This window comes from Aricia agestis, chromosome 22, assembly GCF_905147365.1.
Source record: "Aricia agestis chromosome 22, ilAriAges1.1, whole genome shotgun sequence".
NCBI lineage: Eukaryota > Metazoa > Arthropoda > Insecta > Lepidoptera > Lycaenidae > Aricia > Aricia agestis.
The window spans coordinates 3,499,187-3,517,408 of record NC_056427.1 but is presented as its reverse complement, the minus strand read 5'-3'; the positions used below and the strand labels follow the sequence as shown (position 1 = coordinate 3,517,408).

General features: G+C 38.0%; 1 protein-coding gene across 2 annotated transcripts; it reads left to right on the top strand.

Moving 5' to 3' along the window:
• Positions 1 to 957: 957 nt before the first annotated feature.
• On the top strand, positions 958 to 18,129 carry LOC121738049 (proton-coupled amino acid transporter-like protein pathetic). Of its 2 annotated transcripts, none has more exons than XM_042129863.1 (9): positions 958 to 981; positions 10,321 to 10,451; positions 12,690 to 12,834; positions 13,310 to 13,440; positions 14,661 to 14,896; positions 15,404 to 15,601; positions 15,918 to 16,023; positions 16,362 to 16,578; positions 17,898 to 18,129. In XM_042129863.1, the coding sequence occupies exons 1-9, from the start codon at positions 967 to 969 to the stop codon at positions 18,090 to 18,092; spliced, it is 1,374 nt and encodes a 457-aa protein (XP_041985797.1). In that variant the 5' UTR covers positions 958 to 966; the 3' UTR covers positions 18,093 to 18,129. The 2 variants fall into 2 exon arrangements, with proteins under 2 accessions (XP_041985797.1, XP_041985799.1); XM_042129865.1 differs by lacking the exon at positions 958 to 981 and adding an exon at positions 1,829 to 1,862 and having other exon boundaries at positions 10,325 to 10,451.
• The last annotated feature ends 93 nt before the right edge of the window (positions 18,130 to 18,222 follow it).

The window sequence follows — 18,222 nt, the reverse complement described above, 5'->3', positions numbered from 1 at the left end:
TCCCCCTTATTTCATGAAAAAATGCTATTAAAGTACTAATCTGCCTGTTACCTCTCCAAAACATGTTGTTACTTCGGTTTCTTGAAAAGTACCTATTCTAAGCATAAATAATCGGCCAAGTGCGAGTTGGACTCGCGCACAAAGGATTCCGTACCATTATAGAGCAAAAACAGTAAAAAATTGTGTTTTTGACGGACAGACGGACAGACATCGAAGTCTCAGTAATAGGGTCCCGTTTTTACCCTTTGGGTACGGAACCCTAAAAAATATAGTAAAGACAAAATTTGTATGCATTTTACAATACCGAATTTTTGTCTTGCATATTGGTAGCACTGCCAAAAATTTAAAATTTGCCTCTTCGGGAGACAAAAAAATTATTATCCATTCTTCATTATCTTTCCTTAAGGGGCGATTTCACCAAAGAAATAGAACGCGTTCAAAGCACTCTGAACCGGTTCAAAACGTATAAACGCGATCGAAATGCATTTCACTAGCATAAACTGAACACGTTCACAGCAAATCCGAGTTTTATCTTCTGAACGCCCAAAGTCCGAAGTTTAACGTCATAAAACCCGTTCAAGCCTTGTCATGACTCATGGCGGAACGAAAAACATAGACAAAAGAAATGTCAAGATGACAGTTTTGACACATGCGTTTGTAAGTTTATGTATCGTTTCTTGCTATTTTGTAGTTAAATTGACGTGAAAAGGCTTTAAAATGATGAAAACATGTAAAATAATCGCGTGACGTCACGTAAACTTAGATTTAATAATCGCGATCAAAAGAAGTTTGTGATATCCAATCGAAACAAAACGAGATTCACGTCGCAGCATGAACGCGTTCAATGGGAACTAAGTTTTATAAAACTAAGTTTTATGTGTGTTCGGTGAAATCCCGTTCATTTTCCGTGATTGCGTCTTAAACTCGTTCTGATATAAGTCAGTCTTGTGATGGCAGAGTAGTGAGATGGTTTCGCAGAATGTAAGTTTCATTGTCATACATTTTGTTGCGAATATTGTGTACAATTTGTTGCGAATGTTGTGTATATATTTTGTTGCAGATGTTGTGTACATTTTATTGCAAATATTGTGTACATTTTGGTCACGGGCGTATATATAGCTTTTGTAAGGGGGGTCCGTAACATAAAAAACGGCCAAGTGCGAGTTGGTTGTTTAGGAAATCAAAAGTATTTTTTAAAATTTGAATAAGTATCGGAAATCGGGATGTTGAATATATTTATTAAAAAAAGTAATACGCTCCACAGTATTTATTTTCACAAGATGGACAGTAATGGGGGGGTCCGGACCCCCAAATACTATACATAAAATATCTTGATGTGATGTCGTGATCGTATATTAGTAAACATTTAGAAGAATATTAAAATAAAGGCGTTTGATAAAAAAATGTAGGTTGTGCAAAAAATTGAGTTTTATCCAAATATGCTTAAGCCTTATTTCGACGTTAAAAAAGTTTTTTTTTATGAAATAAGGGGGCAAACGAGCAAACGGGTCACCTGATGGAAAGCAACTTCCGTCGCCCATTGACACACGCAGCATCAGAAGAGCTGCAAGTGCGTTGCCGACCTTTTAAGAGGGAATAGGGTAATAGGGGAGGGTAGGGAAGGGAAGGAAATAGTTGAGGGTAGGGAAGGGAATAGGGTAGGGGTTAGGGGATTGGCCCTCCGGTAAACTCACTCACTCAGCGAAACACAGCGCAAGCGCTGTTTCACGCCGGTTATCTGTGAGAACGTGGTATTTATCCGGTCGAGCCGGCCCATTCGTGCCGAAGCATGGCTCTCCCACGTATAAAAGTGTTTTCTTAATCTTATAAATCTTTGGAATTTTTATGAGAGTTTTATATGAGTAAGTATTAGGATTTCAATGTTAAATTACTAAAAATATACATACATTTATTTTGTTAAAACTACAGAGTGTAACAAAACTAAGTGATAATACTTTAGGGTTTGTATGTGTTCCTTGTAGAGAGTTCACTGTGAAAGTAGCAGCTCTGAAAGACCAAAATTTTTTTCCACTATGAGAAAACTCGTGACGCTGGGACGCTTGCCGAAAGCAAAATTGGTTCAGCGGTTTGGGCGTGAAGAGGTAAAATACAGACAGACAGACACATTTTCGCATTTATAATATCAGTAAGGATAATATTATGATTGTGTATTGTGTAACTTACAACCTGCGTTTCACCAAAACCTTATTTTGGCAAACAAGTCAAACTTGTTTTTATGCACCTTACCCGATCGTGTGCACTTTAAGGACGATAATATACTAACTAATATTTTAAATAAGAAAGTTTGTCCGTCTGTTCACTCTTAGGCCGTGCGCCCATTGCGACTTTTTAACCGACTTCCAAAAAGGAGGAGGTTATATTATGTTCGGCTGTGGATATTTTTTTTTTTTGTAGCGATGCAACACCTATAGCACAGATGACAGAATACATAATTAGTACCTCCTATAGTATGTCAAAAAAGTGAAGAAATCAAAAAGTGGCAACATCGTCGTGTCATCCCTTTCAAATGAATGAATGAAAATACAAATCAATCTAAGAAAAAAGGGATGACACTACGATGTTGCCACTTTTTAATTTCTTCACTCTTTGACAGACTATATTATTTGCATTGATACAGTAGTGATGCAGTTCGTGCGCTTCATAGTCGCGCGGCTGCATCGCTACTAAAGGTCGCAGTGGGCGAACGCCCTTAAATAATAATAATAATAATGTTTATTCGACAATATGACACAGCATTACAATAATAAATTAAACGTTACAATCAATGAATAGGTTACAATACAAAGAAAGGAAATTAAAAACATCACATACTTACGCAAGACAGAAAATTATAAAAAAAGAGAAAATAAAAAAAGAAGGAATAATACATGAGACACGGTGATAAGACAGTAGGTATGCATAACGTAAGGACGTAAACTATGGGGACATCTTCATAGTGCTTATGGGTCAGCCATACGAGTAGTGTATTGTTATGTCTTTTGTAGAAAAGGATACCACTCAGGCTTATTACCGTGGTGTACACCACAGTACTTGTAGCCTAAGCATGGCCACCAGTAGAAATGCGAAAGTATGGACAAACTGTGGAGATAAACTTAAGGTAGCGTTCCGTTCTTTTTAGTCCTAAAAATTCAAATAATATCCTACTCTATGACATATACAGACTATAGTCTGTCATAAAGTGGCATTTTAATTGAATTTTTGTCGGTCGCGAATGGCCGCGGTAAAGATCGGAACGGTATCTTTAGTTTATTTCCACAGTTTGTCCATACTTTCGCATTTCTACTGGTGGCCGTGCTAAGGCTACTGGTGTTATGTGGTTCCTAAACGGTTGAACCGATTAAGATGGGTTGGAGATACTTTGAGAGATGCGTAAGATAGGAATTAGATAGAAAGATAGAAAATTCTTTATTTATTCAAACTAATTAAATTACAATTTCAAATAAAACAGTATAGGAACCTGTACAAACAGGCGGTCTTACCGCTGAAAGCGGTTTCTTCCAGGCAACCTTATTACTAACCGTATTATTATTATTGCAAGATTGTTTCGTTAAAATCAACTACCGTACTTATTCTCAATGTTTTCTCCCTGGGGCTCTGCAAAGGTCTTGTAGGTGCTCCTCGAGCGCTACATAAATTTATTTTAGAAATGTCGTCAGACACCAGCATGGAGACAATTAATTCAAATACAAGAATATTTTTAGAAAGTCCGTCAAAACTGATTCCTAAAAGGGTTCCACCACAAAAAAAGTTTGAGAATCGCTGGTTTAAAGTATACCTGTAATTAGGACCAGCGGTTCTAAAACTTTTTTGACTCAAGCCAAGGAATTGGCCTACTAGTAATATGCACTAAAAACATAATGATGGCTTGCCTACCTACTTGATTATCTTTTAAGTGTTACCGACATAAACCTACTATTAAAGGGTATTAGCACATATTATATTACCTTGATAGAGTAAGTAAATGAGGATTAATATAAGTATTTTCCTGTGCAAGCATTAATTTTCGAGAGGCGGAAATTTCAAAAAAAGCTGTGGTTAAAACTTACTTCGAATGTTTTCTGCATTTTCCGAAAGTCATTTTACTATAAAGTTAATATATCTAGCGGAATAGAGCAACAATCTCGAGCTGTCAAACGAAACCGAAATTGGTTTCTCTTTGTGTGTACGTATACACTTACACAAGCATGATTGAACATGAATTCTATGAGATTAAATTGTCAACGTGCGGCACGTGCCGACTGGACGTCAAAAAAGAGTGCTGCTGTCATGTATCACACGTCTCTTTTTACCACGCAGTGTTACTGATAGTATATCTCTCTTGCTCAGGCCTTTCTTTCTAGAGAAGCTTTCCGCTAGGTATATTAACTTTATGTTTTACCATAAAGTTAATATACCTAGCTGAATATATTAACTTTATGCATTTTACAAAGTTTATAATGTGGTTTATAATATAACAAAACGAAGTGACCGAAAGACTTGCTTTACAATAAATAATGCAGAGATTTTAGTTGAATATCTATACTAATATTACTAATAAATTCTTATAATTAATGAGCAATACTTTTATATTAATTTATTTATACCAACGATCTCGGTAGCGGGTCTAACGCTTTCGATGAAATTTTGTGTTTTTTATGGTTTCAATAATTTTGTATGGTTTTGGAGATGAAAAATCAATCTAGATAGGTTAGGGCCAATTAATACGTGGGAGAGCCATGCTTCGGCACGAATGGGCCGGCTCGACCGGAGAAATACCACGTTCTCACAGAAAACCGGCGTGAAACAGCGCTTGCGCTGTGTTTCGCCGAGTGAGTGAGTTTACCGGAGGCCCAATTCCCTTCCCTATCCTCCCCTATTCCCTTCCCTTCCCATCCCTACCCTCCCCTATTACCCTATTCCCTCTTAAAAGGCCGGCAACGCACCTGCAGCTCTTCTGATGCTGCGAGTGTCCATGGGCGATGGAAGTTGCTTTCCATCAGGTGACCCGTTTGCTCGTTTGCCCCCTTCTTTCATAAAAAAAATGTTTTTCTGCCTTAATTGATTTTTTTGGAAGTCTGTATCTAACACATTTTTTATACCAAGCGAAATTACTAGGTCATCCAGATATTAAAGAATTACAGTTCACTTGGTATTCTCCTCAATCTGTAAACTAAATCTAGCGATAAACTAACAGAGCTATGTTGGCATTTATTTTATTATTAATAAGGATGCATTATAAATAATTTTGACCCAGAAGCTTAGAATTACGCAAATCGAAAGTTTTTATACAGGTTTGGGTATATCCAGTTTCCAAATCAATACTAACATTATCAATACGAAAGTTCGTCTGTCTGACCCCTTCAGGATTCAACATTTTGAAAAAAAATTGTTATGGGAAAAATATCAGTCCCGGATAGAGCAAAGATAATAATGCAAAAATGTACCGTTCGCCGAGCAATGAAGTTTATATTGATGCCCCAATGCCCACGCATTGGGGCATCAATATAAACTTTTCTAGTGGTCTTTTTTCTATGAAATAAGGGGGCAAACAAGCAAACGGGTCACCTGATTGAAAGCAACTACCGTCGCCCATGGACACTCGCAAAATCAGAGGAACTGCAGGTGCATCGTATTCAATCCAGTAGTTGGAGCTTCTACTTCTTCGATTTAAACAAGCAAACCTACGATTCCTACGAATAATATAAACTAAGAAAGACTGTGTCAAAAAAATTGTCCGTGAGTCTACAAAATGTGGCCCGAATACATGCATACTTTATGCATGTATTCGGTACACAATTTTGTGTAAATATAGAAGTGACAATTAATATCAACGGCCATGGGCGTACCGAGGGGGGGGCAGCGGCCCCCCCCCTGGAGCATGTTGACGTTCCTACTAAGTATATTATCTAGTACTTTTATCTATAAAAATTAAAAATTAAGAACGAATTTTTGCCATTTGTTTGCAATACAATATTTTTACAACTAAAAATTATAAATTTTTTATTCTTTATAAACACCTAGCTTATGAAAAATCTGATTTGCCTCCCCCCTGGCCCAGAACCTGGGTGACCCCCCCCCCTGGCACCAGAACCTGGGTACGCCCATGTCAACGGCTTTATTTCGTTTTGAGTGCGTGTTTCATTGCTATTGCCATATTTTAGTGTGCGAAAAGGAACATGATTCAAAACCGCTAAAGCCCGTCACAGACTTAGCTATAATTTATATTAATATTTTTATAGCTAGGCATATTACTATATATTTTCTATACTAATTTTCGCGTGACCGCACACTCAGCTATAATATATATTTCTGGTAGCTATTATAATATACTTATATTATAGTACGGTATATTAATATATTATATTATAGCTAAGTCTGTGACGGGCTTGAACTTTGAAGTAATAAATGGAAGTTACATTTCCTTAGTTTTTATTATTCGTAGAAGCAAACACAAAAAAATACAATCAAATAATATAATAATAATAATATCTATGGACGCTTCACACCACGTCAGTCTGGCCCCGTGCTAAGTACCTAAAGGACTTGTGTTACAGACAGACAATGGATATATATTTAATACTTTTTATACTATACATATATTTAAGATTTTTATTATATGATACACATATTTAATACACATCCATGACCCAGGAACTTTGAAAATATTTTTGTTCCGTCGGCGGGATTCGAACCCGCGACCCCCGGCTTGAGCTACCAACGCGCGCACCACTGAGCCACAGAGGTCGTCTTTCTTGCAATGTGTGATATTTTTAAACCAACTTTAAGAAAGTAAACCGCCACGATGTCAATACATCTGATACAAGGTGTAACAAATCTAAGTGATAACTGATAATACTTCACGGTGTGTACGTGTTACTTATAGAGAGTTCACTGTGAAAGTGGCAGCGCTGAAAGACAATTTTATTTTTTCACTTTTTTATGGGGAAAGTCGTGACGCTCGGGCGCTCGCTCATACAAACGTGAAAATTTGGTGTTTCAGTGCTGGTTTGTTTTGTTACGCCTGTATAAAATTCTTGTGTCACAGACCACAGTGTTTGTGGGCGAACTCCTCTAAAACGCCTCAACCGATTTTATAATGAAATTTTGTATATGTGTAGGTACATTCTTTAGGCCTGAGAATAGGTTTTTATCAACTTTTTATATTCACTAGTTAGAAATAATTTATATGACAAAACAACATTTGCCGGGTCAGCTAGTTTCTTATTATTATGTACATGATGTATCTAATAATATTACGCTACTAATTTATTTGCGTAGTGAACATACGTAGATAGTGTAGATAAAACATCAATATCTAAATCTTAAAACAAACTCAAACAAAAAATTTGAACTCTTCTTTCATTATGAAAATAAATTAGCGAATTACGACAAAGTATTTTTTTTTTATGAAATAAGGGGGCAAACGAGCAAACGGGTCACCTGATGGAAAGCAACATCCATCGCCCATGGACACTCGCAGCATCAGAAGAGCTGCAAGTGCGTTGCCGGCCTTTTAAGAGGGAAATGGGGTAATAGGGGAGGGACGGGAAGGGAACAGGGGAAGGTAGGGAGGGGAAGGGAATAGGTTAGGGGATTGGGCCTCCGGTAAACTCACTCACTCGGCGAAACACAGCGCAAGCGCTGTTTCACGCCAATGAAACTCCAATTATGAAATAGTAACCGGCGCACATTACGAATATTTTTTTATCCTAAGTGTAGATGGAGGAGAACTATCTCTGTATGTAAAAAGTGTCCGCTGAAATGCGTTAAATTAGGGTGGCGCTACAGTAGCAACAGGGTAAATTTTAAATCATCTAGCAGCTTTTATTTCAGCTCTTTTAGGTTATATTTTAATATACTTCAATTTATATTTTGTCACCAACGGCTACATTCATTCCATACCCTATGCTGCAGCTGGCGCCACTCTTGGAGGATTTTTCAACTGTTATTTACTGCGTACAGCTGGACACTTTTTCAAATATCCCCCATATACGTGGGAGAGCCATGCTTCGGCACGAATGGGCCGGCTCGACCGGAGAAATACCACGTTCTTACAGAAAACCGGCGTGAAACAGTGCTAGCGCTGTGTTTCGCCGAGTGAGTGAGTTTACCGGAGGCCCAATCCCCTACCTAGGCGACGGAAGTATATATATATATATATATATATATATATATATATATATATAAGATTTCTCCTCCATCTACCCTCCATACTTTATCCGTTAGTAATTTTCTATTTTTGTTTATCATGAGTATTATTATATCATGATATCAGCTTCCAATGTATTTAAATTCAATCATACATTCAGTATCTCCCTAGTATTTACAAATTACATTTATTTAAAACTAGCGACCCGCCCAGGGCGTCGCACGGGTATAAAATATATAGCCACTGAAAAAATGATTAAAATCGATAGCCTATAATCCTTCACGTGGTCTACTTCTTAACTGTGCCAAATAACATAAAAATTGCTCCAGTACTTCGCGAGATAAGCCCTTTCATATAATTTCCCCCATTTTTTCCACATTCTCCTACTTGTCTTAGCGTGATAAAATATAGCCTATAGCCTTCCTCGATAAATGGGCTATCTAACACTGAAATAATCATCAAAATCCGTTGCGTAGTTTTAAAGATTATTTAAAGGGAACAAAGGGATATGAGGGAAAAAAGCGACTTTGTTTTGTAATATGTTTAGAAGATACACGCCAATAGATCGACACCTTCATTATCTACTTGCCGTTTGAATTTTTTTAGGTCAATTTTGAACTAAGATAGGTAAAAAAATTGGATTTTGGATGATTTTGGTGCGATCTCGGCAACGCGGCAAATGTATGGTCAAGGTCGTTTGCTCAGGGGTTGGCCTTAATTTTTTTTATTAAATAAGGGGGCAAACGAGCAAACGGGTCACCTGATGGTAAGCAACTACCGTCGCCCATGGACACTCGCAACATCAAAAGAGCTGCAGGCGCGTTGCCGGCCTTTTAAGAGAGAATACGCTCTTTTCTTGAAGGTTTGCAGGTCGTATTACGTATAGGTCCGGAAATACTGCTGGTGACAGTTCGTTCCAGAGTTTTACAGTGCGCGGCAGAAAGTTACGCGAAAAACGCACTGTGGAAGACTGCCACTCATCGAGGTGATGAGGATGGTATGTTTTTCGCGTGGGGCGATGGCGAAAAGTTGCAGGTGGTACAATTCCGAAAAATATATTTTAATATACCTACTTAATATCAGCTGTCTTATACAATGTCTCCAAAATTTCATTAAAACTATTATTATATTTTAGTGCAAATGAATAGATACTTATACTATTATCTCTAATTCCCTCTCTACAACTCTAATTACCTCTAAAACTTGGATACCTTGTCTTTATAATATTAGTGTTGATACGTCTTATCCGTAATTTGAGTATCTGCAGCGACCTTAATAAAATACATACTGTGTATGAACTATACCTTACAAGGATATTGTTTCGAAACATTCTTTATTTGTGTGCCAATGTTAAGGAAAAAGCCTCACTTTTACTCCAGAACGATCTTCAAGTTTTTTAAGGTTTTTTGTTGTTTATAATATCTTTTATTGTCTACGTTAAGTACCTTAACATAAAAATCAGTACAGCACATAATATTGTGTCGCTTATAAAAATAAATTATAAAAGGATAAATCATCAATATTATAATAGTAAAAGCTTGTTACTCTTTCACACAAAAACTACTGAACGGAATTCTTAGAGCAGCCTACAGTTATATCTATACATGCCTTATTTTATGCCTTATGGCTGGTTTACTTTATTCCAGTACCAATCCAGCACTAGATTGGAATAATACAAACCCGCTGTAAAAAGTAGTGCGCCATTGGAATTAGAGCAGCCTTTCCCGAAGTGGGCGATAACGCCCCCTTGTGGGTGCTGGAGTTCTAAAGGCGATGTAGGACCTAGAAAAAAATGGGGGCGTTGTGCGGGGGGCTTCGGGGGTGATTTATTTCATCTGGATGCATTTTAAATTGAAACAATGGGGGCGCTAAGACATATTTTTTTCGCAATGTGGGTAATAGACAAAATTATTTTGGGAACCCCTGCATTAGAGCCTTTGTTGTGCCTTGGCTTAAGTCAAAACTAATATTATAAATGCGTCTGTCTGTTGCATATTTACGACCAAACCGCTGAACCGATTTTGCTGTTTGCTATAGAGATACTTGAGTCCCGGGAAAGGACATAGGATACGTTTTGTCTAGGGAAAAATGTACGGTTCCCGCGCGATAAACGAGTTTTGGCGCAACGGAGTTGCGGGCGTCATGTGGTTATTAAATAAATCTTGATTCAGACAGATCTGGAGCTGGATGGAGTCTCCAAGCCACCTCCTCAGCCGCCACCGGAGAAGAAGAAGTATGTGGTGCACGCAGACAAGGAGGAATATGACTTCGCAGCACATAGGACCATCGCGAGACCTACCAAGTAAGTTATTTCAAGTGCTTACCTGCAGGCTTACCAAGACCCCTATGGAAAGGTTTATTCTTACGGTAAAGTCACTGACCTCCATTATACAAGTAGGTACCCTGGACTTACGATACTCTTTGAAATGACTGCTGGTTTTTTTGCCTATTTGAAGCGGAATCAGCGCCCCCAATGCGGGGTAAGATAACTAAATTTGACGTAAAAATGACTTTTGAAAGTCGCCATATTGGCGCTGATAGCAGTAGTGGGAGTACCTGGAACTAATACTAGTTTCTACAACCAATAGCGATTAAGCGGCCATTTGCAAGTTACGTCAGATTTAGTTCTCTTCCCCCGCATTGGAGGCGCTGATTCCGCTTCAAATAGGCACAAAAGGCAGGTGGGTACCATAAGTCCAACGTACTTGTATAATGGAGATCAGCAGTGGGGAAAGTAGACAAAGTGATGGATTAACAAAGGAAATCTGTCAGTTTGCATCGCAAAAACTGTCAGCGTATCTATTCTTTCGTATTTCTACTATAGCCATGCTAAGCCTGCTGTTGCCATTATTACCATTGAGCAAAAAAGGGGCAAAAAATCACTTTTGTTGCAACAAGCCTACAAGGCACACCCAAATATTTGCTTTATTTTGTTTTTAGTATTTGTTGTATTATTAACTAGATGACGCCCGCAACTCCGTTGCGTTTTATCAATTAGTTTATCGCGTAGGAACCGTACATTTTTCCAGGATAAAAAGTATTCTATGTCCCTTCCCGGGACTCAAAGTATCTCTGTACCAAATTTCAGCCCAATCGGTTCAGCCGCTTAGGCGTGAAGAGGTAACAGACAGACAGACACACTTTCGCATTTATAATATTAGTATGGAAGTATGGATAGGGTCTTGATTTTACCCCTCGGGTACGTAACCCTAAAAAGAACGTGTAACTTGCTCTTAACCTAAAACTAAAATCTGGCTCCTTTCATTCCATTTTTGCCCAGCAATCTTAAAAGTATGCGCGACCCAAACTAGTATATAAGGACGCTGAGCATTCGTGTACTAACCCACACAAAAATTACGTATTGAGTTATGAATGCAATTATGTTCTGTAGATGATTTAGAACAAGACTGCATTCAAAATTTAACAACAAAAAAAATTGTGGGTTAGGACACTAATGCTTAACAGGCAACAGCGACCATTTAGAGTGTATCAGTCGTTATGCTCTCATTTATCACAATGTTTTTTGTGACATTGTCTTATTATCTTCAAGAGGTTTCAATGCCACCGCAATGTGTTTCATTAAAAGGCGTGAAGCGAATAATTGAGTGTGTTGCTTCAATGTTTTTTGTTATGGGACTGTAAACTTTATAATACTAGGTGACGCCCGTAGCCTTCGTTGTTTTTTTTATGAAATAAGGGGGCAAACGAGCAAACGGGTCACCTGATGGAAAGCAACTTCCGTCGCCCATGGACACCCGCAGCATCAGAAGAGCTGCAGGTGCGTTGCCGGCCTTTTAAGAGGGAATAGGGTAAAAGGGGAGGGTAGGGATGGGAAGGGAAGGGAATAGGGGAGGGTAGGGCATTCCCTACCCTCCCCCATTCCCTTCCCTCCGGTAAACTCTCTCACTCGGCGAAACACAGCGCAAGCGCTGTTTCACGCCAGTTTTCTGTGAGAACGTGGTATTTCTCCGGTCGAGCCGGCCCATTCGTAACGAAGCATGGCTCTCTCACGCACGTTGTGCTAACATTCGTTTGCCGCACGGGAAGCGTACATTTTTCCATGATAAAAAGTATGCTGTGTCCTTTAACACAAAGTATTTCCCGAGTCTCAAAGTATCACCACACCAAATTTCCGCAAAATCGATTTAGCGGTTGGTCGTAAAGACGTGGGAGAGCCATGCTTCGGCACGAATGGGCCGGCTCGACCGGAGAAATACCACGTTCTCACAGAAAACCGGCGTGAAACAGCGCTTGCGCTGTCTTTCGCCGGGTGAGTTTACCGGAGGCCCAATCCCCTACCCTATTTCGTTTCCTACCCTCCCCTATTCCCTTCCCTTCCCATCCACAAGGTGTGGGACCCAGAAAAAAAATAGGGGTGTTGTGTAGAGGCTTGGGGGTTAATTTATTTCATCTGGATGCCTGGATAAATTTTCAAATGATACCAAGGGGGCGCTAAAACGCAATTTGTTTTCAAAGTGGACGGCAGACAAAATAAGTTTGGGAACCCCTGGTTTATACTTTTCAACTTCCCTGCTTCCAGCACCTTCGAATCCACGGGCCACCTCATCAAGGGCTGCCTCGGAGGCGGGATCCTAGGCATCCACGAAGCGTACATGAAATGTGGGCTTTGGACTTCCCTGGTGGTCACCATCATCTTCGGCTTCTACATCAGCTATTGTGTTCATGTAAGTAGCTGTTATAGGCAAGCTGTTGTGTTCATGTAAGCAGCTGTTATAGGCAAGTTGTTGTGTTCATGTAAGCAGCTGTTATAGGCGAGCTGTTGTGTTCATGTAAGCAGCTGTTATAGGCAAGCTTTTGCGTTCGTGTAAGTTGTCATGGACAAGAGGAATATAGCTTACATGCTGAATTCGCTGTCGGTGGACGATTTTAAAAAGCTGGTCTTTGCAGAAGTCATAATATAGTACCCAAGTGTGTGTGCAATACAAAATATGGACACGTTATTACTTTATTATCATAACCAGCTAAAGGCACCAATAATAATCCTACCCCATTGGATAAGCATTATGGTCTCAAGCAAATATGGAACATTTTATTTTCTGATAAACATTTTTTCTGTCAAATATACAGCGCACTCTAAAGTTTTGAATTCTTTGATTAGAAAACAATTAGCTAGACTTAAATCTTTTTCTACATTTCCAGATCCTTGTGAAGTCAGCCCAGATACTTTACAAACGGCTGCATTTACCTGAGATGTCGTATCCAGATCTGGCAGAGGCATCATTGGAGGTTGGACCTTTCCCCAAACTGAGGAAATACAGCAAATGGTTCAGGTAAAGATGACTGGAATAATATTTATACAGCGAATTACGATACACATCCTGAAGGCTTTGCCTGGCAAATCGGAGTTCAAGCCATATGACCGACAAAGACAGAGATCTTGGATATCTTTATTTAGATATTGGATTTGAGTATAGAGCCACCAATCATTAAAGCCTTCCTAATAACACCTTTAATTTTTTTTCAAGGTAACCAAAACTTTAATTTTTTTGCATGTAGCAAAGACCTTGAAATGAAAATATTTCAAGCTTTTGCATAGCTTTTATCGCGGGGTTTAAGCGCGGTAACCGAATCAAGAAATTCCGTAACGAAAAAACATAACACACCCCTACTCCGATCGGCATAGCGGTGCGGCGTTGCCAGACTTCGGTACGGTGTTTGTGTGCTTGCGACGAGACGTATGCGAATTATACCTAATAGCAGTACCTGGATGACCGAGCTTTGCTCGGTATGGCAAACACTCATTGACTTCGTGTTACTTAATAACGCCATCTGCTGGTCGTTAAAACAATTAGTTGCTAACAAAATAGTATTATTATTCGCCAATTATAGATGACGTCAGGAAGAGTCATATTTTTCAGTTTATCGATTATCGATAAAACACGAATAAAAAGACATTTTTTAAAAATGATTCCTATATACTAAATTTCATGAAAATCGTATATATATATATATATATATATATATATATATATATATATATATATATATATATATATATATATATATATATATATATATATATATATATATATATATATATATATATATATATATATATATATATATATATATATATATATATATATATATATATATATATATATATATATATAATATATATATATATTTTATGAAATAAGGGGGCAAACGAGCAAACGGGTCACCTGATGGAAAGCAACTTCTATCGCCCATGGACACTTACAGCATCAGAAGAGCTGCAAGTGCGTTGCCGGCCTTTAAGAGGGAATAGGGTAATAGGGGATGGTGTGCAACACAGTGCAAGCGCTGTTTCACGCCGGTTTTCTGTGAGAACGTGGTATTTCTCCGGTCGAGCCGGCCCATTTGTGCCGAAGCATGGCTCTCCCACATATATATATATACAAGAATTGCTCGTTTAAAGATATAAGATAAGCTGTTAAAAAATGCTACGCAATATCTTTATTGCGGCAATACCCGAATACCAGACTTATTTTTGATTTGACATTTCCAGGTACGCAGTCGACCTCATCATCTGCATAGATCTGTTCGGAGCGTGCTGCGTCTACCAGATCATCATAGCCAAGACCATAAAGGAGGTGATAGAATATTCCGAAGGCCTACCCACGGGGGACATAGACCAACTGAGGCTATACGTACTGACTCTACTACTGCCGATATTGGTGCTGTGTATGATCACGACGTTAAAGTATTTAGCACCGTTCTCGCTGATAGCTGATGTGTTTATCGGTAAGTTGCGGTTTGGCGTAATTTGATTTTAATTTGGTTTGATTCTGGAATGTTTAAGGGCCTGTTTCACCACTTCCTGATAAGGCTATCCACCAATTAACTTGACAGATCAAGTATGGAGAATCTGTCAAAAAAGGTGTGAGTAGCCTATTAGGCACTTTATCAGAAAGTGGTGAAACAGCCTTAAGAAATTGTTTGTATATCAATGATATTTTGAGCTGTTACATTTATCAGCACGAACGCGCCGAACGAGCACCATTTTAGAATTCGTTCTATGAAATGATGAGAAACCTCGCACATTCGTCCGCACCGTACCCGGCGCATTTAGCAATAAGTGCGATTAGCTTAATTCGCATTTTTCAGAAGAATACCACTTTGAAATCCGAGTAATCTAACACGATTCATCAATCCGAAGACATTTGAAAGTTTCCTAAAATATTAACCTTCGAGGATCTTTGGTAACCCAAATCAGAAAGCAGACTGGTAACACGGTATTTTCTTTTTCAGTGGTATGTGTAGTCGCAACAGTGTACTACGGTCTTCAGACTGCTCCTGCTTTATCCACTGTACCAGCTTTCAAGGACGCTGTCGGGTTCTTCGAGTTCTGTGGCATAGTCGTCTTCAGTATGGAGGGAATTGGAGTTTCGTTGCCAATTGAGAACAATATGAGGGAACCGAAGAAGTTTCCGCTAGTTTTGTGTGCGGGTAGGTAAAATATTTTTATTGTTTTTCTGTCTCTTTCTCTGCTACTGTTCTAATGTCCTTAGGATAAAAATTACAATGCATTCTAGTAGCTTGTTTTCAATCACAGTACTATTCACAGTAATGTTCAGTTTTACTCAGGCCTTGCACCAATCTGGTCTATTAATATCCCATTATATATTAATTCACGATTCAATTGGAGGAATCATACCTAGAACTTTGAAGTACGCACCTAATTGTTTAGTTGTATTTATGCCACCTTCATGGTTATCAGCACAAAACTTCTTGTGTATATTTCAAATACTGGTTGTATTTTCAGGTATGTCTGTAGTGGTATCGTTCCTAATTCTCGTCGGTTTCTTCGGCTACTGGGGTTTCGGAGAGCAATCTACGTCACCGGTCACTTTGAATTTCCCCTCTGAAATGTAAGGATTCATTTTCCTTCATTTGTTGAATATTTAATTGAAATACCTTCGTTTACTGTAATTTGTTTCTTATTACTCTTTGCTATCTACATCTCGCAAATTTTCAGATTTTTGTAGGTTTTTTAAGACATACGTAGTAAATAATTTACAACGTGCATCTATTCACATTTATATATCTTCTATTTTTCTTTCTATACTCTTTCTTACTATTTCCTTGTTGTAAGTTCACTTATTTCCTTCATTTTACAATGCTCATTTAGATGCTCAGCATGATTTTTCTCTATTCATTATTCAATCCTCTATTGAATCAAAATGTCTCTAAAATCATCTACTTCCAGATTCCCAACAGTATTAAAACTCCTCATGGGTGTGATGATCTTCATCACCTTCGCTCTCAACTTCTGGGCGCCCTTCAACCTCGTCTGGCACTACATGAGCGGCTGGCACGACGTCAAGAAGCACTGGCTCTGGGAGAGGGTTTACAGAGCAATCTCCGTCATCATTATTACCAGCATTGCCATCGCTTTCCCCAACATTGGGAATTTGATGGGATTGGTAAGTTGATGTAGCGTCTTTTATCACTCTGGTGTCCTCATTACCTTTTGTATCTGTTTCATTGTTTTCTCTCTTAAGTATTATTTTGTCATAAAATATTATACTGTCTTTATTACTAGCTGACCCGGCAATGTTGTTTTGTCACATATTTTTTTAGTATCAATATAAAAATGTACATAATTTTAATCGGTTGAGCCGTTTTTGAGGAGATCAAGCACAAATACCGTGACACGAGAATTTATTATTAGATAGAGCTAAAGTGTTTGTTTGAAAAGGCCAATCTCACGAACTACTGAACCTATTATAAATTATTTATAACATATTTAGAGTAGAATACAGGAAAGGACACCTAGGCTACTTTTTATCGAAAAAATGTACGGCTCCCTCGAAACTTCTAGTATTTCATAAAACAGCGCAGGTTGATTATCTTAACTTATCATTGTCACATTATTATACACAGTTTACACGTTTAATTTCTTCTAGATTACGTTAAAACAAATATCGTTTACACGTTTAATTTCTTTTAGATTAAATTGTAAACAAATATCGTTGGTTTTTCCAAATCATTTTTCTTCCATCCATTTATAAGTTCAGTAGCCTGCATACAATATGTCGTAAATAAAAGTTTACACACACAACATATCGTTAGTTACAATACACAATATGTCATTAATCTTACCTTAGTTAGATCCGATTTCATTTCAATAAGATAAACGAATGTTTATTGCATTCATTATTGCACAGAAGCTGCATTTATAATAATTAATAGCATTCTATTTAAGTCTTGCTAGCATGAAAGTTAATAAGTATTTAATGTTCAATTTCAACATGTGTCGCTGTACCAGTATACAGTTATTTCTCACTTTCACAAAGATGGCATAATTTAATTATCTTCATTTTCAGTCACTTTCATTAATTGCGAGAAAATCTAATGAACGTTTTACAAAGTTTTCTGATGCCCATAAACTTTGGAATAATCTTTCACCTACTCTTCATTAATTTAACTTTAACTATTTGTTTGACTGTAATCTACTTCACTACAATGTTATTTACATTGTAGTGAAGTTGCTACTATTGCAACGTTGCGGATTTCAATGGGCCATATACGTAGCAATTTGCTTCTTTTCAATTTATTTATTTTTCATTAGTTTCTTCTCCATTTGCTTCTTTTTAATTTTCATTTTTCATTTCTTTCTTTTCCATTAGTCTCTTTTCCACTTCTATCTATCCCATTTCCTTCCTTTTCTTTACATTTCCTTCCCATTTTCTTCCTTTTATGTAACTTCGTTCTTTTCCAATTATTTTAATATTTTTTCCAGCTGGGTGCCTTCTGCCTCTCCAACATGGGTTTCATCTTCCCCGCATGCATCGATCTTCTGGTTGTCTGGGAGAGCCCTGGACTTGGCAGGTTCAAGTGGCGTCTATGGAAGAACGTTGCCGTCATCATCGTCGGTGTGCTGCTCTTCTTCGCCGGGACTTACAGCAACGCTAAGGGGCTTATTGCGAACTTGTGATTTTAGATGTTAGATGTTAAATATATTTTTATAGTTACACTGTTGCTTTATTTCCTGCAGTAGGTGTGTGGATAAGTTTTGTTGCCTTATTTTCTTTAACCTATTATCGTTATTAATATTTTGATTGTAA